Raw genomic sequence first — 24,773 nt, 5'->3', positions numbered from 1 at the left:
ATTGTGAAACTTGGGAATAACACATCATTCAGATTTTTAAAGGAAAGAATTAAGGCATGACAAAGGAAAATATATTTTTAACTTTTCTAAGATTGTAGGTAACTGATAAATCTTTAGCAAAAGTAAATGTCATTTAATCTTTTTTTTTAATTGGAAGGAAATTTAATGTCATCAAGAACAAGGTTGGTATAGTGATACAGACCCATAGTTCCAGCTGTCTGGGAAGAGAGTTATGGTTTAAGTTCCACAACATTGAGATAAGATATCCTAAGATTTTCTTGTTGTAAGAAGATAACTTGAGTGACAATGATAACCAAAGCAGCCTCAGAATAGAACAAAAACTGGAATTTACCCAAATGGTTATGCTAAGTACTGGAAGTAAGTCAGTAGATAAGCTAGATACGGAAACTTCTTTTTTTTTTTTTCAATTTTTTATTATCAAACTGGTGTACAGAGAGTTTACAGTTTCATATGTTAGGCATTGGATACATTTCTTGTACTGTTTGTTACCTTGTCCCTCATACCCTCCTCCCTCCTCCCATTTTCCCTTTCCCCCCCTGAGGTGTTCAGTTCACTTACACCAAACAGTTTTGCAAGTATTGCTTTTGTAGTTGTTTGTCTTTTTTTACCCTGTGTCTCTCAATTTTGGTATTCCCTTTCAATTTCCTAGTTCTAATACCAGTATACATGGTTTCCAATATACTCAGATAAGATTACAGAGATAGTGTAGGTACAACCACAGGAATGTGACACGAGAACATCATCAATAATAGAAGCTACAGATACACATAGGACGTTGAAAGTAGTTACAACTGTGATATAACAATTGTTTCCATAACATGGAGTTCATTTCACTTAGCATCATCTTTTTTTTTTTTTCCCAGTCCTGGGGCTTCGACTCAGGGCCTGAGCACTGTCCCTGGCTTCTTTTTGCTCAAGGCTAGCACTCTACCTCTTGAGCCTCAGCGCCACTTCTGGGTTTTTCTTTTTCTTTTCTTTTTTTGGCCAGTCCTGGGGCTTGGACTCAGGGCCTGAGCACCATCCCTGGCTTCTTCCCGCTCAAGGCTAGCTCTCTGCCACCTGAGCCACAGCGCCGCTTCTGGCCGTTTTCTGTATATGTGGTGCTGGGGAATCGAACCAAGAGCTTCATGTGTAGGAGGCAAGCACTCTTGCCACTAGGCCATATTCCCAGCCCTCACTTAGCATCATCTTATGTGATCATAAGGGTATAGCTATTGGGCTCTTGTGATGCTCTGCTATGACTTGCCTAAACCTGTACTAATTATTCCCAATAAGGGAGACCATAGAGTCCATGTTTCTTTGGGTCTGGCTCACTTCACTTAGTATAATTTTTTCCAAGTCCTTCCATTTCCTTACAAATGGGGCAATGTCATTCTTTCTGAGAGAGGCATAAAATTCCATTGTGTAGATACGGAAACTTCTGACAGGGAATGTAGGCAGGTTTACAACTAGTTACAAGGAAGTATGATACTCAGTGCTGAAAAAATTCAGACTTCTAGTAACCCACAGGAGAATTTTAGTAAATCCAGCGTTTTTCAGGGGAAAGTGTCATCTTGGCCTGAGACTTAAAAGAGGAAAAGGATAGTAATGGATAGTTAGGGATTGGATGTGTTTTACCCTGCAGTGGAAGGTTATATACAAAAGACAAAAAGATTGAGCTTAAGGGACTTTTAAACATGTGGAAGGGAGAGATGAGATAAGATGTTAATGATTCCAGATCATTCAAGTTCATTTAAAATAAATTAACTATTTAGATTTTCTCTTAAAACCCCTGAGGAGCTATTAAAAGATACTAAACAGATTTATTGTTTTTATTTATTTTTATTTTTTGTGCTGGGTCTTTAACTCTGAGCCTGGGTGCTGCCTTGGAGCATTTTTGCTCAAGGCTAGCAATCTACCACAGGAGCCAGAGCTCCACTTCCCACTTTTGGGTAGTTAATTGGAGATAAGACTCTTAGGGACTACCCTGGATGGCTGGCTGGCTTCTAGATGTGATTCTCAGATCTTAGCTGCCTAAGTAGTTAACATTACAAGCCAGAGCCACAGACACTCAGTATGGAATTTGCATCTTCTAAAGATAATTGAAGCACTATGTAGAACTAGTGCTTGAGTAGCCTTTGGCAGGTGCCTTAAGATGTACACTACCTACATATTTCCATATCACACAGACATAGTCACCTCCAGAGTGACTTTTCTCATTGGAGTGTTACTGTGTATGGCCTTGATTATTAGCAAAAATAATCTGAGTTCTAAGTGTTAATCAAAATCATTTATCACATGACCATAGAGCAATATGACTTTTCAGCCCTTGGTTTTATAAGCCTGAAAAAAAGTCCAAGAAGCCCATTGAGGCTTGGAGCAGGTAGCTCACACCAGTAATCCTAGCTACTCTGGAGTCCAAGTCTAAGGACCATCATTCTAATGCAGCCCAGGCAGGAAAGACTGTGACATTCTTATTTCCAACTAACCATCAAAAAAAAGCCATCAAAAAAAGCCAGAAGTAGAGCTGTGGCCCAAGTGATACATTGCTAGACTTGAGAAGAAAAAAAAAAAAAACACCTCAGGGACAATGCACAAGGTGCTGAGTTCAGGCCCCAGGACTGGCAAACACACACAGGAGAAGTCCATCCACCTGCCACAGTTGAAAAGCGTAGGTGACAAAGTGGCAATGTTCCAGCCCAGACTACACCACTGTCACATGACTCCTTAATGTGGATGCTCCTTCCATCTCAGAAGAGTCTCACATATTCATATTGTACAAAAGAATGAGGAAAGGCTCACTGTCCTGGTTCTGTTTTGGTTTTAGGAACCTTTCACAACCTTCTTCCTCAATGCCAACGATGGGAAATTTGACCATCCAGATCGAACCTTCTCATCCATTGCCAGGTCTTGGAGAACTAGTCAGAGAGATACTTCTGATGTAAAGGTAAGCATTTTTATTTTGTGCTATTAGTTATAAATTTGAGAAATCTGTAGAAATTTTGGTTTAGTTAAATTTAAGTGGGTACAAAAGACCTTTTTGTAGCTTTGTTCCAGTCATGTGCTCCCTCTAATCTTAAAGGAAATAATTTTAAGCATCATAAAAATGTAATTTGGGATTCTTTCAGTTAAAGCATTCTCTTTGTTATTTCAAACAATTCCTACCTAATTTAAATGGAATAATCAGGAGATGGAAGGAAAAGCTCATAAATTGCCTTTCCTGCTGTTCACTCAATATTTGGCCTATTCCATAAAACACAGCAGGAATTGGATTTGACCTTAATGTGTCATACTGTTATAGCTTGCCCAGCTTTGGGTTTGTGTAGCCCGGGGCAATTAATAAAGCATTAATGACAAGACCCATTTAAAATGTAGGCTTTTCTGTACAGCCTTAGCTTTTACTTGACTGTGCCTGGGGATACTATGCAACAATACACATTAGATTAAACTAACATATACACATGCACAAGATTCAGGAATAGCCAGAAAGCAGAGTCATTTTACAGTTGGTACTACTCACTATTGTTAAACACAAAGATAGTTTTATTCATTTACATAGGCGCTTTTCAGAAAAATGAAAAGATTGTATTGAAAACAATAAAATGTGTTGAAATGTATTCAGTTCATGAAGAAAAAAATGCTTTAAAGAATTTTTTGCCTTATAATAAGAATACATGATCAGGTTATTGCAAAGGTAAAGGAAATTTTCTTACTTAAGCAAGCCTCTTTTTCTTTGTGGCAAGCTTTTTCTCTCATGCTCACTCAATATGAAAATATGGTACCCTTCCATTTAGGATCTTAATTTAACAAAAGGCAACTGATTAAAGTCAATTTTTGAAATTTGCATATATGCACTTACCTACTGCAAAAAAAAACATTTACACAGCACAATTACAGTTTCACCAAACCCAAAGGTAAACTGAATGCATACAATTTCTGTTTAGTTCTTTTCCAAAGTTGAACACAAAGGAAATGGAGCTGAGTGTAGTACATTCATATGTGTTATATTTGTTGGTTATTAATTTATACATACAACTTATTAAATTTAGAAAAAATAGCATCTCTACTTAGTTAATATCTGGCAATCCATATTTTTCTTCTAATAGACATAACTTTTGTGAGGAATTAATTGTAAAATTGTCCCTGATTTCTCTGCTTCCTAAGTAGTATCACTTTGAGAATAAAAGAGAATAGTTCTGGAAGCACACAAAATTTCATTGATCAGTATCTTGAACTAGCATGTTTACATAAAAGCACTCAGTTAATATTTTGTATGCGTATTAAACATTATTATCAATAATTTCAGATATTCAATTACATTTATGATTACTTATCTCAGAAGACAGGACTATCCTCTTGTTATATCAAATTATTGCAAATGAAAATGCTGGCTTACTGTTACTTGACATCAACCCAAGAAAGTTTTAAAGTTAATTCAAACATTCACCCTCATGTGCCTGTTTTAGGGTCATTTTATTTATTTATATAAATACAGTTTTTGTCCCTTCCATCACTCTAGAACTTTATCAATGTTTAGACCACCAGGTACTTCATCAAGTTACCTTTCAGTCTCTAATGACCAACACCCCCTTTATAAGGCTTTTCCCTCTAAATCCTCCCAGCTGTTTTCCTGCTCAGAACCAATTCAGCAACATTCACATTTTGTTACTAATTGTTCTTCATGGACTCCTGGAGTCACATCATTAAGGAAAAGACCAATGTGGCTATCACTAACTTGAGAGGCTTTTTTGTTTTCCGTCCTCAGGCAATCATACAGAATAAACATGTATCCCCCGCCCCACTCAAGTCTTAATTGGTTCATAAGGAGCTCATTTCCCTGGCTTGACATTACACAGATTGCTCTCATTTTCAGTTCCCTCTGCCACCAACCCAACCTTTCATATTGTATGATAATATGTCATGAATATCTTGCATGTGGACCTAGCCTTTTCTTTGCAAAGGGTGCATGCTGCACACATAGACGAGAGTTCGTTTATAGCATTGATAGAGGTAGAAAGATCTGACACTGTTAAGCTGCATTGAACACCCTTGTATGGTGTCTCTGTGACCTTTGTGTGTGTATGCACCAGGTGATTTCTCTTAATGAGATCAGTGGCTTAATATCTATGTACAGGTTTGTATTTTTTTAAAATATTGCCAAATCTCATCCCTAAAGTTGGTAAATTCCCCTACAGCAGCAGGCAAGCTGCCTCTTTCTAAATTCTACATCATCACTGCTGCTAAAAGCAGTGGAACTATTGATTTGGTAAGTGAAGACTGGAGTTGCCTTTGATGGGGTTTGCATTTCTTAAATAATATTCAGTATTTTTTGTACACTTATTCATGTGTAAAATAACATATTTGCTTACTTTTCAGTTGGGTCTCGTATCTTTCCCTAAATGGTCTGAAAACAATATTTGAGAATATAGAAAGTAGCATTGCAAGTGTGATTTCTTAGTTTTTCAGCTTTAGGTTCGTGTGTGTGTGTGTGTGTGTGTGTGTGTGTGTCCCCAACCAAATATATCTTCATTTTTCCTTCACCTGTATTCATGATACCTATCTATCTATATGGGTGTAAAGTGTGGTATATGTATAAAATGTGTTATATGTATATATAATCAATATTATTCTAAAAAATTACTGATTAATCTGGGAAGACTATATTACTAAGAATGTTAATCATTTATTGTGTGTTAAAACTTTAAGTTCTTATCCTTAAACTGTAACACAGCATTCAATATATATATATATATATTTTTTTTTTTGAGAAAATGTGTTTTCATTTCCAGAGAAGAAAAGCATCGCTGCAGTATCTCTGAACTGAGATGATTCTGGAGAAAGGAAACTAGATGCTTTCCTTCTGTCTCTCTCTATTAATGTCAGTCTCTTCCTGTGCTAATGAACGCAAGCTGGGGAAGAAAGACTCTTCTGAAGTGACCCCTTAGGAGAGGGGTCTCTGGAGTTGAGACAAACTACTTAGTTTGTCCTTTGTTTTTATTTTCTTTTTATTTTTTTCCTAGCTTAGTCCTCCTGGTGATGACATCCACCTTACCACAGTTCTTTACACTAATTTTCCTTAATGCCTTCAAAAGTTGTTACATTACTTTTTGAATAGCTATGTAGATGTCAGGAAAGGTAGCTGTGACAAAATGTCATTAAGGTGACATAGTGTAAATTAATGCAGTTAATGGAGGTGCTTGCCACTGACTCGGTGACCCATTATGCGCTCTGGTGGAATTAACGAATGCCCAGGCATCAATCTTTTGGGGGCAAAAAGGAATTGGGGTAGAGTTGGCAGGTTTAAAACCTTGCAGTGAATTATATTAGAAAAGTGAAAATGTCTGGGTTGGATTTGATTTCACTAGGAAGCCATAAAATGGTACGCTTTCTCAACAAAATATATTAAACTCAAATGTCAGATTTGATGCAATAGGTATACAATTATGATAGTGTTAATAGTGGTCTTCTATCATTCTAAGACATACTTTCAAGTCCAATTTCTCACCAGCTTGAACTTGTCATAAGCTTATAAATTAGAAATTGTGTTTGAAGATATTTTCTTATTTTTGACAGAATGAATATAATGCTATTAACTGTACTAAAGGGTTTTGCTATAGCTGTTAAACTAGAAATCACATTTGCAGGCACAAAATGCCTGTTACAATATTCATTTTTGCCACTTTTTAACAATAGTATCTTCCCACACAGTTTATCATTTAGGAAATTTAGACTACTTGGCCTTTTTCCTGAAAGAGAAGCTGATTAATGGCAATTTATCAATGGGAGAAGAGAAGGCAAAATTCCTGTTATCTTAAGTAGGAAAACTAGTGTCTAATGTGCCTCCATATGTGCACACTACAACTTGTGATCGTTGACCATTCTTTTTTCTTTAAATAATGTTTAGCTTTGAATAGGATTTTTATTGGTTATATGATACAGCCTATGAAACAGGTCTTATTTGGTAGAGGTGGTACCTAGGTATTAAGTGGCTACATAGACATAAGTACCTGCATAGGCAGATAGCGAAGAAGCTAGAGCAACCCAGCAGTGAGTTCACTCAGTGATTTCAGTGCTTAATCCATCACATGGCCTATTGCCTGCTTCATGGTCATCTTCTCAGATCCCGCTACTGTGACTATTTGGAATAATTGTGCATTCGAGTCATACTCCAGTTCTTCATTGCTGAGAAATCACCCTTTAACTTGGTGGATTAAAAACACAATAATGACCATTTGTGTCCTCACAGTTTTGCAGATGGGCTTATCAGATACAGCAGATTTTGTTCACACAGTGGCCCTTCTTGATCTGGTAGATTCAACATAGTTCCATTCACATGTTTGATAGCTTAGCAAGGCTGGAGGAAAGAATGGAGCTCTGGCTGATTCTTTATGTCTTTCTAGCAAGATAACTACTTTTTCATAATAGCTGGCTACCAAGAGAATACCAAAATGGGAACTAAAAGGCTACTTCCCCGGCTCAGAATTCAGAATGTTTCCTCCATGGCATTCTATTGGTCAGAGAAAATCATAAAACCAGCCCAGACTAAGAGAGAGAAGATCATAGATTCTACTTCCTAGTAAAATGGATGGCAAAGTCAGGGACAGGGATACTGGGAAGGATTGTTGTAGACACCTTAGGAAACAGTCTACCATGATCTGCACTCCAGTCATAATCCTACATACCTACTGCATTCAAAATATACTGAATTTGTTGCATACAGATATCATACTGTCTCAGGCACCGAATCTTGTGACATGATCTGCACAGAACTACATGCTAATGTAACACAACATTCCCTAATTCAAAGATGTAGGAGCTATGACAGATTATCTGTCCCAAGTTCACTTAGCTTACGGTGCTGTCAGGAACAGGTAAATCTCAGCAGACACATCATTTGAAAAGAAGAGAGTGGGAAGGTGGATAGCAATTGCTGTTTCATGGTCATTCTGAAATCCAGCTGGGCTCATGGGACCAATGTCCTGGAGTAAACAGTGTCCTAAGTTGTGGCTGGTTCTGCTATTTAGGCCTGGCTCCCCATTCATTGTTCCTTCTCTTTACTATTATGTCTTCTGAGGTTTAGGTTTTTCCCTATGAATCATTCTTTACAGGAATGAAAAAAAAATAGCCTTGTTTGTATCTGAGTAGCTTTTCCTCCTTGCTTTATCATTGTAGGAAGTTGGAGCCAAGGCCTCTTTTGCCCAAGTTGGTTGAGCATCTGTAAACTCTTCTGGCCTTTTTGAATATCAAATTAAAAATTCACTAGTAGAAAGCACTCATACAAATCCTTTTGAGACAAGATTGGTGGGGATATTGTTTATAATGTCTTAGGATTCTTAGAATACACTTGGGTAGCTGCACATATCTGTAACCCACTATCTTAAATTTTGCTGAGGGGTTTTACAGTTTCAATATGAGGGAAATGATCCTCACCCTCAACCTCTGTCGTTTATTTTAAGACTCTTTTGATGTATGATGATATTGCCCTAGACCTAGATATCTCAAAATACTGCCGCAAAAAGCACACAGTGAACAGGGCTCCACTCTTGGCCACACAATGACAGCTGGGAAACTTGGCTGGGCCAGAGTATCCGTGATCATGATATTTCCAGCAAGGGAAACAACCTATTTAGGTTGAAGCTGGTTTCTAAGAGGACAAACAAAGCCCATAAATCTGTTAAGTATTAGGCTTCCCTGAAAGCCCTAAGTGTTGTTTTGTCATGTTCTCTGTGTGACACAAAGCAGCCAATATGGAGAAATCAGGGAAACAGTGTTTGCCTTTTTACGGAGAAGGTTGATAATGATGCCACAAGGATCCTGGGTGTTAGGGAGAGAGGATCAGGAATCCTGGGAATGATAATGTAGAATGTAGAATAATGTAGAATGGTGATGTAGAATGCCACAAGGGATCAAAGGTGTCATATAGCCTCTTTGCATAATAGCCTTCCCTCAAAAAATGTTACAGGTGACCGGTTAAGATAAATTCTAGTTTGGTTTATACCATACTATTAAATCTGATTGTACATTTAGGTTTAAACCTTGAAGCTGAATTGCATATTACTAGATTAATATAGGTAAGTGTAAATTAGCCTGTATAGTTGACAAAGCACCTGAGTGATCTGAATTGTCTGAATAAGTATTTATTCAACACAAAGTGATTACATCACCCTACAAAATTATAGGATGAGTTTGATACTGGATAAACTCAGCAGTAATCATTTTAATCAGAAATAATTTTTATTTCAGAAAGAAGGTAGTGATTAGCCTCTGAAATATACTTTATAATATCAAGCTGTGAAATGCATTATTTTGCACTCAACTAAAGTTTCCTATCTACCTTAAGAGTTCACTGCTTTCATCTTTACCATTTTGCAAATAAAAAAAAACTATTATTTTTTCATAACATTAAGATACTTACCCAGGCTAGCTAGAATTCTGGATTTCAACTCAGCTCTAGTTGATTCTATTGCACAAAAAGTAACACTTGTCTGGTAGAAGGGCCCATCCCAGAACTGCCGCCTGGGACACTGTCTTCCTATCTTCCATCTGTGGTAATAAATGCAATGTGAAAACCAGAGCCTTCAGTGTCTTAAAATCAATATTTGCCATGTGAACTCCATAACATAGTGAACATATAGCAATATTTGCTCCTTTTTAAGTTTTATGTCTTTATCTTAATTTTAAAATAAATTTAATTGAACTTGGGCCTTGAATTCAGTGTCTTACACACACTTGACTTTTTCGCTCATGGTTGGTACTTTACCAACTGGTGCCATACTTTCAATTCTTTGCTTAATTTGTTAATTTCACAAACATGCATGTATTATGTGTCAGGTACCTTTTGTGGGGGGACTGGTCCCGGGCTTGAGTTCAGGGACTGGGTGCTCTCCCGGAGCTTTTTTTTTTTTTTAATTTTTATTGTCAAAGTGATATAGAGAGGGTTGCAGTTATATACATGGGGTAGCGAGTACATTTCTTGTCAAACTTGTTACCTCCTCCCTCATTTTTCTTCCACCTTCCCGGAGCTTTTGTGCTTAAAGCTAGCATTATACCACTGAATCTCAGCTCAACCCTTGGCTTTTTTTTGGTAACTGATTGGATATGAAAGTCTCACAGACTTTCTGGCCTAGCCTGGCTTTGAGCCATGATCCTCAAATCTCAGCTTTTTGATTAACTAGGATTACAGGTGTGAGCCACTGGCACCTGGTTGAGTGACATTTTTAATGAGTGAGTGTTAATAATGGAACAAAATAGACAAGCTCCCTGCTAGGATGCATTTTCCCTTATTGTGGAATGTAAAATCATGTGAATTTTCACAAAGAATAATATTTATAATACAGAAAATTAGAGCAAAGTCAAGTCATATGAATGACTGGATTGCTGTTTAAAAGGAAGAATGAAGAACAGAAGATCAGGGACCTAGTGATTTTAACTGTCTGTGATTTATATGTTGACTTTACCACTCATTTTCAGTCAGCTATTGACAAGTACCAATTTTCACATTTACATTCATGTCTATAAAGGAAACTGTGAGAATACATACTTCATGATGTTTTTATTTTTATTTTTATTTTTTTTACAAATAAGACTTTTATTTGTCACTATTAAAACTCTGAATTTTAAACAGATTCTTAGACTGGTGGTTCATATCCATCAGCTTGCTCAACTTTAGCACCAGTCTCGTCCCCAGTAGCTTTTCCAGAACTACCACCTTCACCATGAAGCTCCATGAGTTTTCCCAATTCAAACTTGGGCTTCTTCAGCATTTTTACTTTTCTAACGAAGACATCATGCAGTTGATAAATAGACTGGCAGGCCTTTTCTATGTCTTTGCCAATGCTGTCTGGAATCAATTTATTAACTACTTCTTTCAAGTCATTTGTCTGCACCTCTCTGGTCATGATCTCCATCATCTTCTTCCGGATCTGGTGCACCTGCTGATGCTGGGCATAGGAGGTCATGTGGATTTGATTGTTGTGTTTTTTAGTAAAACCAACACAGAACAGACGAAGCAAATAACCATCTGTAGTCTTGACATCAACATGAGCTTCAATCATGGTCTGCCACTTTTTGACCAAGGAGCACATTTTGTCTCGGGTGAGATCCATGCCATGGAAGTTGGTCAGACAGTTCTTGCCCTGAACATCCTCAGTAATGAGCTTGAACTTTCTGCATGCGACTTCATCATTCTGCAGATCCGCAAGGCTCACTTCTAACACCCGACCCTTGAGGCCATCAGATGAGATTTTGGTTCCTTGAGTCCTTGTGACTAGTGTTTTCCCAATATTCCTTATATTGAACATGGCTGGTGCTTTCACATCATACCAATCTTTCTTAGAAAATGGATCAACCACTTTCTCTTGGCTCCCTTTTAACCGCCTTTTGTAAGGTGCTTGTTCTTGCTGACCGCCATGGTGCTGGTCAGAGAGCCGAAAGCTTCATGATGTTTTTATGAAGATTGAAGAAATATTTTAAACACTTGATTTTTTCAATGTTAGAAACTCTTAGAGTTGTACAAAGGCTTAGTAAGACACATGAAATGACACCTTTTCTTTCAAGATTGAGTGACTAGAGTTAACATTTCATTACCTTCTCCCTTCCCCTTCAGAGAGCCCCATATTGTCCCTATCTTGGAACTTCAGGCTCAGGCATCTTCATTCACTGATAACTCTAGTGTTTTGAAGCTTCTGAAGCCTTGCCAAAAAGCCTTGCTTCAGGTATCCTCATATCTGTTTAAAAATGTATCTGTTCACTGATTATTCCCACTGTTGGAAATGGGGGAGAGCTTGTCCCTTAAAATATCAAACTTCTACCAGCTTATACCAGCAGCCTAGTTAACACCCTAATTTATTTATTTTTTTCTAAATTACTTTATTGTTGTTTTAAAGGTGATATGTATCAGGGTTACCTTTACATACATCAGGTAACACATACATTTTCTCTTTCATATTATCATCTGTTCCCTCATTCTCGCCTGTTCTCCACCTCTCTGGTCCACCCAGTTCACTTTCCTCTATGGTCTGTAGCAGCCAGTGCACTCCACTGCTGCAATTTTCACCATTTTTCTTCTGATTCTCTGCCATCTCCCTACCCTCTCCCAGGTGTGCATGTAAATACATCTTCTGTAAGGTAAAGAACACAGAGTCATCAGCAAATGAAAAAGCATATCAAGAAAAAACTCCTTTGTTTCCTTATCTTTAGAATTGGTTTCAGTAAGTATGTTGTTTTATATACATCTGAAGAGGCCCTTGGGTATTGCACCTTTGTGAGTCTCTCCTAAGACTATCCTCTTTTAGTCTCAATGTATATATGTGAAATTCTGTGTAATTTGTCATATCCCAGTGCATTTTAGATCTAACTTCTGCATATCAGGAGGACTATATGCCACTTGTCTCTCAGGTCTTGGCTTACCTCACTTAATGTGATTTGTTCAAGTTCCATCCATTTCTCTGCAAATGACATTATTTTACTCTTTCTAATAGCTATGTAAAATTCCATTGTATATAGGTACCACATTTCTTGGATCCACTCAACCATAGTGGGGCATTTGGGTTGTTTCCATACCTTGGTTGTTGTAAATAGTGCAGTAATGAACATGGATGTGCAGGTGTCTTTATCATATCCTGGCTCATGATGCTTAGGGTAGATGCCCAGGGATGTTATGGCTGGGTGGTAGGAAGGTCTATGTTTAGTTTTGTGGGTTTTTTTTGTTTTGTTTTGTTTTTTGCCAGTTCTGGGCTTGGACTCCGGGCCTGAGACTGTCCCTGGCTTCTTTTTGCTCAAGGCTAGCACTATGCCACTTGAGCCACAGCGCCTCTTCTGGCCATTTTTTGTATATGTGGTTCTGGGGAATCGAACCCAGGGCTTCATGTATAGGAGGCAAGCATTCTTGCCACTAGGCCATATTCCCAGCCCTATGTTTAGTTTTTTAAGGAACCTACAGACTGCTTTCCAGAGTGGTTGTATTAGTTTGCATTTCCACCAGCAGTGAAGTAGGGTTCCTTTTCCCTCACATCAGCATTTATGGCTGTTAGAATTCAAAATGTTGGCCAATCTAACTGGGGTAAGATGGTATCTTAGGGCTGTTGATTTGCATTTCCTTTATGCCCAGGGATGATGAGCATTTCCTCCTGTGTTTCTTTGCCATTCCTACTTCTTCTTCTTCTGTGGTCTCTTCTTAGCTCCCTTGCCCATTTCTTAACTAAACCCCCTAATTTAGAAGTACATTCTAGTCAGCCAAAGAAAAAATGGGGGCAGAAAAAGTCCTACCATATGGGGTTGTTCTAAAGGCTAGTATCACTACTTCTTAGGGCTAGCTCTAGTTAGACTATCTAAGCATGTTTCCACCGAAGCACTCTGCCTCAGCCCTGTTCAATCTCCATTGGCAGACTTTTCTTAGTCTTACTTTGTCCCTGGTGAGGGCCTGCTCTCAGTGCCCTCCATTTCCACATTAGATTGGCATAGGGCCTACTTCTGCAACCTAGGAATTTTGTGGTGCCAATTTAAAAAACTTTTTCAGTATGTTATTTTTTCTTTTCTTCTTGCCATTGAACCCAGAGCCTCCTGCATAGTGTAGTATCAAGCCACATCCCTATCTTGAGCCATTTTTCCAATCATCTGAAGATTCCCTCAAAGATTCCTAGTGATATTGAAATAACTTTATCTAATATCTTCAGCAGTTTAATATTTAATGAATACCTGCTGCATGCAAAGTATAGCATTAAGAGCTATAAGGGATTCATCTCACAATAAAAATCCTCAAGAAGTAATGCTTGAAAATTCACGTTTGCTCAAAGTGCCCTGTGCCTTTACAAATCTAATTTAATGGCATTCAATGGAATTATATTTAGTAGGAAGTACTAACCATGAATTTTATAGGATGTTATACCACAGGAAAGAATGGGAAAGACACCATGAAACACTCAAGATAGTGGATGATAAGTTGACAGTGTTTGAACTGTTTAAATAAAAAATAAATCCATGTTGCTCTGTCAATGTGTGTATATGTCCTTCTCTGTTCCTGAAGACAGAGATATAAACACATTGGACAGAATGACAAATAATTGAAGGAAGGCAACAAGGCAAATCCCTGACTTATATGATTCTGTTAAGAATAAATCACCCTTCAAACCAAGCAACTGCATGAGCATTTCCAAACAGAGAAGTGCATTCGGATAACACATTGACTCCATTAGGTAATAATTAGTCATTTATGGCCGGATATATCTAAGAGTAGCAGTGATTCTTTCCTCTTCTCAGACTCATACATTTTGAAAACTTAAACAAAAGAATAAATACACTAAAACATTGGTTTTAGGTAAAGAAACTGTTTATGCCATTTATAGTTAGTAAGTTAAAAGCTAATATTTTTATTCAATGATTTTTTATTAAGTAGTCAAATTCATTACCTTTTATTCACGACAGGAATTAATTCCAGAGTTCTACTACCTACCTGAGATGTTTGTCAACAGTAATGGCTACCATCTGGGAGTCCGAGATGATGAAGTAGTGGTAAACGATGTTGATCTTCCTCCTTGGGCAAAAAAACCTGAAGACTTTGTACGCATAAACAGAATGGTAAGATTTTTGTCTTGACTCAAGCAATCATAAGTTCAGATAGTCTATAATTTTATTTTTAACTATTACAAATTTCCACTTATCATGTAAAGAAGGTTAAGGTTCAAAAAAGTAATGAAGGGAAGCAGTTTACTGTGGTGTTGTGACAGCATTTTTTTTTAGTAGAGTGAATTTCCTTTCTTCAAGACTAACCCATGAATGATAATTCAGTTATGTTTGCTCCTTTAAGAGAAAGCAATCAGATGAGCATCTGCTGACTGATGTCATATAGCATAATATGCTTACAACAAATGCCCATTCCCTACTGTTTACTGTAACTAGTATGCCTGCACACTCTTCTCATGAAAATAGTTAAGGCAGGGAAAGAATGACATTGGAACATGTAGGAAATTTCAGCTGGGAAGCATACCTCACCATGTATGTACTGGCCTATAAGAGAACACATATCTCAGAAACATCCTTTTTTATCTGTATCATAGATGTTTGACATTCCAATAAGAAATATGTAAGTAGAATGAGGGTATGTAGGGATTTTATATATTTTATCCGTATTTAAGGAGATTCTGATCTGTATGAGGGTAAGCTATAGAGACTTGAACCACTTTACCCAACTATCCCTAGCATACTTGATCATTTGTATCATTTGGGGAATTTTATCAATAAAATCAGTGACCCAAAATCTATCTTTAACCCTGTTTCACTCTCAGGTTTTTCCAAATGATAAATCTGTTATTTTATTTCTACAATTTATTTAATTTGATACCGAGCAAAGTAAGTTCTACACATTGAAATTGAGTTCACGTATTCTTTCATCTGTTTTTGAAAGAGCTTTATTTGGATATAATTCACATACCGTATAGTTCATCCTCTGAAAGTCAAAATAAATAAATGGGTCTCCGCCTGATAGGGGTTATGCAGCCATTACCATGATCAGTTTTAATTTTTGTCACTCCATATAGAAACCCCAGACCTGTGTGCATCTCACCCTGTTTTTCCTAACTAATCTATTTTCTATGCCTGTTTTCTGTTTCTAATTTTTCTTTTGATCATTTTCTGTTCTGGAAAATTTTTATAGACAGAATCATATATTAAGTGGTTTCTCCCCAGCTCGCTCCCACACCTTGTCACATTGTTTTGGATATCACTGTTAGTGACATTCTCCCTTCTATTTCAGAGCTAAATTTTCTGTCTCTAACATTCTACTTTCAATAGATTTTATTTTACAAAATTGGTGCCGATATAATATGCCTATATTTTATAATATCATATAGGCAGGCAATTTGTAATCCCTCCTTTGAAGGATTATGTCATACATTGCACAAATTTTATGTATATTCCCTCTCACTTCTCATCCATAAATTGATGCTTTCAGATATGTGGAGTTATTCCATATAATATGCTTAAAATATGTTTTAACAATTTGTATGTAAGTAATGCATACTTCTACACGTCTTTACTTACTATTAGAATTGATCGCCCATTAACACATTATCCTTATGTACTTGAATGTCAGTTATGGATATAATGGATTGAAATGTCAGGTGGAGTAAACTATCAGTATAAGAAAACTAGAACTACAAAATCAATCCGAAAAGCTTCCTATTGTCACTATCTTTTTGTGACATCATATTAATGTATCTCCAAAATCTAGAACTATGCCTGTGACATAGCAGTTGGCTCGTAAACATTTAACTGACCTATTCCAGTCCAAATAAATGAATCCTTCACTCAGGCAAGCAAAGTAGTCAAAAGTTGTTCAACCACTGTTTTTATTGCTCATGCTGTTGAAAAGAAGTTCTCACCTGGGTGTGGCAATAAGTGCCTCTAATTTGTCAGGCTGTAGGCTAGACACTTGACTCCTTTTTTCTAATGTTCATAAGGAAACCTCGTTTAATAAGGTAACCCTGTTTACAGTTGAGAAATGCAAGGACCAGAGGTGTTTAGTAATTTACCCATGGCAATGAAGTCAGTAGATAGCAGACTCCAGATTCAAGTAAAGAAACAAATTTAACTCCCAAGTCGTATGTTTTCAGGATACCAATTGTCTCTCCTTATGCAGCTCTTTGAGATTATGGAAGCTCTGTTTTTAGGTTTATAAATGCCAGTTGTGATTTTCTTTATTTCTCTTCTTTTAAACATTAAAAAGGCTGTTGATGGAGATCATCCACAGATAAAAATTGCAAGGTCACTAGCCTTAAATATGCATTAAGGAAAAATAGCATAGTTATTATATACTGGACAATTCCCATTTGTTATTTTGCTAACTCTTAAATAAAATTAAATTGATTTTGCACTACGAAATGTACACGATACTTTGTAGACTTATGTCAGTGTAGCCAAAATGCATTATTTACTGCCAATTCCAGGACAAGGCTATATTTCCTACTAGGAGCATAATGATCTTGGTAGCATTCATTCTATGCAATGTATAAAAGATTAAAGAGCTCTGGCTGGGAATGTGGCTTAGTGGCTCAGTTCTGTTTTCCTTAATACTCAGTATTATTCTTTAAGTGGCAGAATTCTGAACCAATTCATTTTCTATTTTCTTCTTAGGATTTTTCTGTTGTCACCACAATTATTATTATTATTATTATTGTTATTGTTATTATTATTATTATTATTTTGCTAGTCCTGGGCTTGGACTCAGGGCCTGAGCACTGTCCCTGGCTTCTTCTTGCTCAAGGCTAGCACTCTGCCACTTGAGCCACAGTGCCACTTCTGGCCGTTTTCTATATATGTGGTGCTGGGGAATCAAACCCAGGGCTTCAAGTATATGAGGCAAGCACTCTTGCCATTAGGCCATATCCCCAGCCCCACCACAACTCTTCAATAGCCATCAACCATGCAGATTTCATTTTGTTGTTTATAATAATTTTGAAGCTAAAAACTAGGTATTGTGTCTTTATGCTAAATAAGAATTTGACAGTCGAGTGCTAAGTAAAGCCCTGGAGGAAATATTGACTTCATACCTGTGCCAGCTAGTGACCTTAGCTTCCACTTATGTTTGGTTGCTATTGTATGATGGTCTTCAGATTTCAAAATTGAATATTGAAAGATTAAATGACACTAAAAACCCTATCTTAGTAAGTGAAATGTTACTGTAGACTCTATTCAGTTTACATCTCTTATCCACAGTCAACAGCTGTCTACCTAGTGTACCACTCCCCAGAATACATGTTCATTTTCCCTTCATCTGTCCAGGATGTACTGCTAACAACAACTGCAAACCTTAATCAATTAACCACAAGCCTCAGTGCTGTTCCTGAGTCACTCAACATTAAAGTTATCCAAGAGCAAATAACATGAACTATTTCATTTTAAATGTTCATTCTTTGTTTTATTTTGTTTTGCCAGTCCTGGGGCTTGAACTCAGTGCCTGAGCACTGTCCTTGGTTTCTTTTTGCTCAAAGCTAGCACTCTACCACTTGAGCCAAAGCACCCTTTCTGGATTTTTTTTTTAATGTATGTGGTGCTGAGGAATCCCAGGGCTTCACGTATACAAGGTGAGCACTTTACCACTAGGCCATATTTCCCAGCCCCAAAATGTTCATTCTTTATCAGATACTATGCTAGAGTTTTAAGTGCATCATTCCAATAAATTCTCAAAAAAAGTATAAGTATTAACTTGAAACCTGGCTGATAAATTAACTTATTAAAACTACCAACTTATCAAAGCTGCAGTGTTCTTAGTCTTAGTACATCTCCCAGATAAATAAGTGTTGGCCAGAAGTGCTATGGAAAGGGAAGGATAAAGAGAAGAAAGAAGCAAGGTCATTAAAGTGAGTAGAAGAAAAGCAAGATGAGTGGGAAGTGATCTTAATGACAGTAGCCTGGGACAGCCCCAATAGCTACTCTGACCCAACCTCTGTAGTTTCCACTTATGCCTCTGTCATCTGCTACCTTTACCCTGGAAATTTCCTTTCACATTGAGGAATACGTTGTTTTAGAACATAGGAAATCCCAATTTTTCTCTGCCCAGCTGCTGCAAAAAGAAGGGCATACAACTTATATAAACGCAGAAAATAAAAGCCTCATACATTCTAAGCTTAGGAATCATAGGCTTTTAGAAGTGAACTTATTTCAATGACGAAGTAAAAGTCCAGAAAGCCAACGTTGACTCTAGGAAAGTCTGAACACCCATGAGATCTACCTGACTGTGCCTAGCATTGCATGTCTAAATTCTGAATAACATTCTCTAGGTTGACATATAACTTCAAACTTCACCTACATTTTGAATTACATAATTTTACTGATCAACTGAAGGAAAAACCCAGATTTGTAGAATATTGTTTGTGCCAGGATTTATTTTTCAATCATAAAATTATATTTGGCAATAACCTGTTTAACATTTGCCAAACACCTATAGGCATGGACACTTTCCAGGCATTTAACTGTGATCTAGACTTATAATAAAGTTGCCACAAGTGGCATTCTGTCTAGTTCATTACTCATATGACCACCACATCAGTTTCTAAAAATTACCCGATTTTCTCAAGTTTCATATCACTTGGGTTTTAATAAGAAAATTAAGATTACTCATCAACAAAGTCTAACAACTTAAATTCTCAAATGTTCCCCTTACTTTAATGGAGAATAAAATACATGAATACAAATTTTGAATAATGATTTATTTTATTTGCTATTGCTCATTGTACTTCTAGTGCAGATGAACCCAATATAACAACATTTTACTCCCAGTACTATTATCAGTCCAAGTACTGATTTCTCTTCACATACCTCTTACTTGTACTATCTTGTCCTTTTAACAGCTCAGTGATGCTTAGCAGACTTTAAAATGGTATTCTCCATTAAAATAGGCCTCCATATGTGGTATCCTTTAAGTACATGTTTATCAAGAAGTGGTCCTGTGGCTCACAGTAGTAGAGCTCTAGCATTGAGTGAAAAAGCTCAGGGACAGCACCCCAGGCCCAGAGTTCAAACCCTACAACGGGGAAAAACAAACCAACAACTTAAGTACATGTTTATCAAACCATGTGTTCACATGTATATGTACGGGACTACATATAACTTGGTGACGTCACTTTTCCTCAAAGATTTGTTCCTACATGCTCAAAAAAATTAAATTTTACAACTTTCTAAAAATATAAGAGATATGTTCCTATCATTCTCTAAAAATATAAAACATTTTTAGAAATACAGTACATTTTTATTGTAAGTATTAGGTTTCAACTTGTATTCATGAAGAAATAAAAGAAGCCAAGCACTGGGGTTTCAATCTATTCTAACCCAAATCCTGTTACGCCATTAGTGAATAGAGAAAGACTTTGCTCAGTGAACTGAGATTTTGCTTAGTGAAACTGTACTGTCCAGGTCTTGGCTCTCTCTATCACCAGAACCAGTACCAAGTTAAGTAGATGGTATACAGGAAATTGCCTAGAACTTAGACGTGACTTCAGCAGCATTTCTTCTTTCTGTCTTCATCTGGATCTCCCTAGGAGGGCCCCTACAGGGCTGTGTATCAGCAGGATGCTATATCTGTGACAACCTTGGTTTGCCTCAGAGTTACTGTTAAAGGACAAACCCAGAATGCTGCCTCTGGGAACAGCTATGGCTGCAGAGCTATGAAAAGACAGCTCATCCAATGGGGCCATGTCTCCAGAGATGCTGCTCTTCATATTTCTTGAACTTGAAGTTACTCAGGGCAGAAAATCCTCCCTCCAGCTTTTGGCCAGTTTTCCTATACTGCTGATGCAGTCTGGTCATGCCACCATCATGAAGAAACAACAGAGATCTGTGCCAGACCAGGAAATATGTAATGAGTGAGCTACATATTTTGCTATTTTTTTGCATGTATTTCCAGTGCACAATACCAAGGCATTAGTATAAAACACAATATAAAAGTATTTGAATTATCCATAAATTCCGTGAATACAACCACCACTTTTAGATACTGTCTTGTAACATTAAACCTTTCTACCTTTTATTGGCTGGGAGTTTGTGTAGGACTTAGTTCTTCTAAATAGGTTTAGAGAAAATTTGCTCTGGTATATTTATAATTTGGACTGGGATTATCTTCAGTGATTTGCAGGAGTTCCTTATAATGAGCCTAAAGTGTAAAATGAAAATGTCAAATATCTCAAAGAAATGACACTCACGGTGGTAAAAAGCCTTCATCTCTTTGTACAGATTAGTATTCTGTATCTGTGAGCAGCCCTCCTTCCTCTTTCAAGCTGTCATTAAGGAATTCAAGGCAAAAAATGACAAAATAATATGAAAGGGAGGATATCATTGACTTCTAAATGTTCCGGTTCATTATCCCATGCCAACAACTGATCAGGTGTTTGAGACGTTGTTAGCAGCCTTTGTATGTCTACAAACTAATATCCTATTCTAACTTTTAAAAATGAAATAGTACTTTGATTTTTAAAATTATTTCTACATATTAATTATACAGAATATTGGTTTTCATGATGACATTTTCATGCATGTCTATAATGTACTTTGATTATATTTACCCCTAGCAAAATACATTGGATTTTGAATGATGCATTTCTTTAGTCCATTGGTGCTGTTAGTATTGTTGCTTAAATTGTGGACTGCAGCATATAGAATGGATTAAAATGGTTTTGTTTTATAAATAAAATGGTGAGAATTAATTATTTCACTGAAGGAGTGTGAACTTCAGATTTTAGTCTCAGAACACATGGAAAAATTATATAGTCACTTTTAGTAGACATTTTACTAAAGTCTATGTGTGTTGAGTCTGTACATCAAGAATTGGTTTAATTTATCCTCAAACAGCTAGGCGTATTATGAGTGACTTACCCCTGAAACATGAATAAAGCACTGTTTGGGGATTGTGTTCAGTTCTAACATAATTATAATCTGACCTCCTGACAAAGGGCAGAAATAGAAAGTATCTCTGATAACATTACCCTAATGCTAGCTTCATCAATCATAATCGACCTTTTTAAAATTTGTTTTAGAAAAGGGCCCTTTATGGATGTGTACTGACAATCGCATACAGCCCCAGCCTAGCAGATTCCTAAAGCTTTTAGACAAAATGATGAACTTTATCTGTATCACGTGTCTGACATTCAAGTGCCTTTCCTTTTTTCTGTCATGTATCTTTTACAAAATTTTCATATTTTAAAGAAAAGGTCTATTTTATAGTAGGTAAGTTTGAATTTAGGATATATTCCCAAGGTGTTTTTTTCTTCTAAAACAGCCACTTTGCTGCAAAAAAAGAACTGAAGCAGGCACCTGTGACTTACACCTGTAATCCTTATTACTTAGGAAGCTGAAAACTGAAGATCACAGTTTGAAGCCACCCCAGGCAAAGAAACCCAAAAGATTCTTATTTCTGATTAAACACCAAAAAACACAAAGCAGAACTGCAGATAAAGTGGTAGAGTACTAATCTGGAGCACAAACACTCTGGAACAGTGCCTAGCACTGAGTTAAAGCCCCAGAATTTCGCACAAAACAAAGAAAAAACAAAAAACAACCAAGCAGTGATAATATTCATTCAGTTTGACAGGCAACTACTGAGAGTTCCATACACTGTTTTCCATGATTGAGGAACATCAGTGAACAAGCAAGGATATCTGCTCTTGCTCTTGTTCAGTTTACTTTCAGTCATGAGAGACAGACACTAAGTTAACCAGGTGCTGATGACTCATACCTATTATCCTAGTTATTCACTATGATGAAAGTGGTGACAAGATGCAATACACTCACAAACTGATATTGCTGATCTGGAAGCCCTTTGTACAACTACTTAGTGATTTTAAATAGAAAAAAACCAGAGAATTACAGGTCAAAGTTAGCCCAAGCAGAAAAGTCTACAAGACTCCATCTCCAAAATAAGCAGCAAAAAGGCAAGCTGGAGGAATGGCTCAAGTAGCAGAGTACCAACTGAGTGAGCAAGCAGGACGAGCCCCTGAGTTCAGTCCTCAGTACTGCCAGAGACAGACAGACAGACCAATGCAACAAATAAATAAGAAGAAGGTTTAGTGTGTTAGAAGGTGATCATGCTGTGAAGAAAAGGTGGTTGTTCCAGGTAAGGTCAGGAGTGGAGGGAGGTGGGTCAGGCAGCCTCGTTTGAAGGTGAAATTTGAGCAAAGGCCTGGAGATGAAGGAGTGAGCCAAGGGACCCTGTTGGGAAAGAGCACTGCCAACAGAGAGATATCTGGAGCAAAAGTCCTGTAGTAGGTAGTGAGTAGGCCAGGGTAGAGTGAACAACTAAGTTTATAAAAGACAAAGAGTAGCAGTAGAGAAGTTAATCACCTGGGACACTAAGACCATTATAAGCCTGTCACTTTACACAGTAGGATAATGCATACAAACTGTAAAACCAGTCTGCATAAAACTGAACAGTGTGCTACAAGGAATGGGTTTACTACTTTTTATCACTTCACTGCTTTAAAAGTGCAATGTAAATCTTCTCCTCGACAGTAAGACAATATTCTATGGCCCAGGAATTCTGAGACACAAGATAAAACCTTCTCTTCTGCTCTAAATTATCCTGAGTAACATGGAGAGTCGACAGTGTTTTGAGCAGAAGAGTAAAATGTTATCACTTAAGTTTCAAAGGGATCACATTAACCTTAGTGTTAGCAATGAATGATCAAGGCACTAGAATTTGTGAAGAGGTATTGTTAGAGATATGGTGGTAGATTTGTCTGGGGAAGAGCCTGGAATGTCATAAGGAAATTTATTGATTCCGAGTTTATTTGAAAACTGGACTTGTGACTACCAGTGAACTTTCTTCCTCAAACTTCCATTTACACTAGCAAGTAAAGTATAGAGATGAGTATATATATATATATATATATATATATATATATATATTATCATAGCAGAGAGACCCACAACCTTTCAATAAATTACACTGGATATGGAGGTGAGGTGATTGCCTTTTGTCAAGTTGCATTCTGACAGAATTTCTGAGCCACAGGAAAAGCCAGAATCAACACATTTCCCCCTACTTAGTTGATCTTTTTGAGCACAGAGAATGCTTATTTCTTTATGTATCCTCCATGGTTGTGCCTGACTTACAGTAAGTAATCGGTAACCTAGAGCAGAAGAAAGATTGGACTGCATTCACCTTTGATTATGCGGTTTTACCTTGTGTCTCAGTATTCCTGGGCCCTAGAACAATGTCTTACTCTCTAGGAGAAGGTCACATTGCATTGTTAAAGCAGTGAAGTGCTAATACTTAGTACTGTAAACCCACTCTTGTGCCACACTGTCTAGTTTGTATGCAAACTGGTTTTACAGAGTTTGTATGCACTATCCTACTGTGTTAAGTGACAAAAGGGTGATTATGAAGAACATTATAAAAACTCAGGACAAAAGAAAACTGTGAAGAGAAAAACAGAAATATGAACAGAAAAATAGAAGCAGATACTGAAACTGAATAAGAAGTATAGGCATGTCTTCAGAAACACACAGGAGAATGAACTGTTTCAAAGTAAAGCAGAAGAAGCAGCCATGATGCAGAGGTGACACCAAGAGCTATGACAGCTCCAGTGCTGTGACTACCTGTTCTTCCTGGCTTAGGATTTATATTAGGAAGCTGTGTGAACCAGTAGGGAACAGGATGGGATTGCTGTTTGAAAAGCTGGTATCAGGTGAGGTTTATGGTGAATGTGTTAGGCTGGAAGAGCCATGATGAGTATGGAATACAGGACACAGTGTGAGTGATTATGGTGGCTTCAGAAGGCTGCTGCTCTCAGCCAGTAGGGTGCAGGGCCTTGGATTATAGAAAGAGATCCAATTCTATTGCTCAAGTGGACAGCAGAGAAGATTGCAAATTAGGAAATAATCTTGTATATTCTATATACAGTAATGATCAAGTAATGGAATGCTTTAACACCCTCCCCATAAACATTTATAACAACAGTTTTTATTTAAAACAATTGCATGATTGAAGTTATAATGACAACAATTCAGCTTAATAATGATAAAAGCAAGCATAGACACTACAAAGGTTAAAAAATGTGATTTTATGACTTTTTTACTTGAATACATACAACTCTTCTTGGATAGGTTTTATTTCCAAAAGCAGATTTTTGAGATAATAGAGAAAAGGATGAAAGTGTTTTTATTCTGGTCTGGTGAATTCAAAACTCACAAAGAATTCAGGAAGAATAAATATTCTCTCCTCAGAGTTTATGTCAGTAACCTAATATTCCTTTTTATAAATTTTAAGAGAGGTTTTATCCCTAATCTAT

General features: G+C 37.0%; 1 protein-coding gene and 1 pseudogene across 12 annotated transcripts in view; one reads left to right on the top strand and one right to left on the bottom strand.

Annotated features, from left to right (window-relative positions):
* The window catches only part of Nbea (neurobeachin), a 525,681-nt gene that overhangs the window by 456,662 nt on the left and 44,246 nt on the right, over positions 1-24,773 (top strand). For all 12 annotated transcript variants that reach the window (XM_048341508.1, XM_048341507.1, XM_048341505.1 and 9 more), the window contains 2 exons: positions 2,828-2,947; positions 14,422-14,574. In XM_048341508.1, coding sequence (XP_048197465.1) covers positions 2,828-2,947; positions 14,422-14,574 — 273 coding nt within the window. The remainder of the gene's footprint in view (positions 1-2,827; positions 2,948-14,421; positions 14,575-24,773) is intronic.
* Positions 10,584-11,410, bottom strand: LOC125348352 (annotated as a pseudogene).

Source organism: Perognathus longimembris, chromosome 3 (assembly GCF_023159225.1).
Source record: "Perognathus longimembris pacificus isolate PPM17 chromosome 3, ASM2315922v1, whole genome shotgun sequence".
NCBI lineage: Eukaryota > Metazoa > Chordata > Mammalia > Rodentia > Heteromyidae > Perognathus > Perognathus longimembris.
This window is presented reverse-complemented; position numbering and strand designations above follow the sequence as displayed.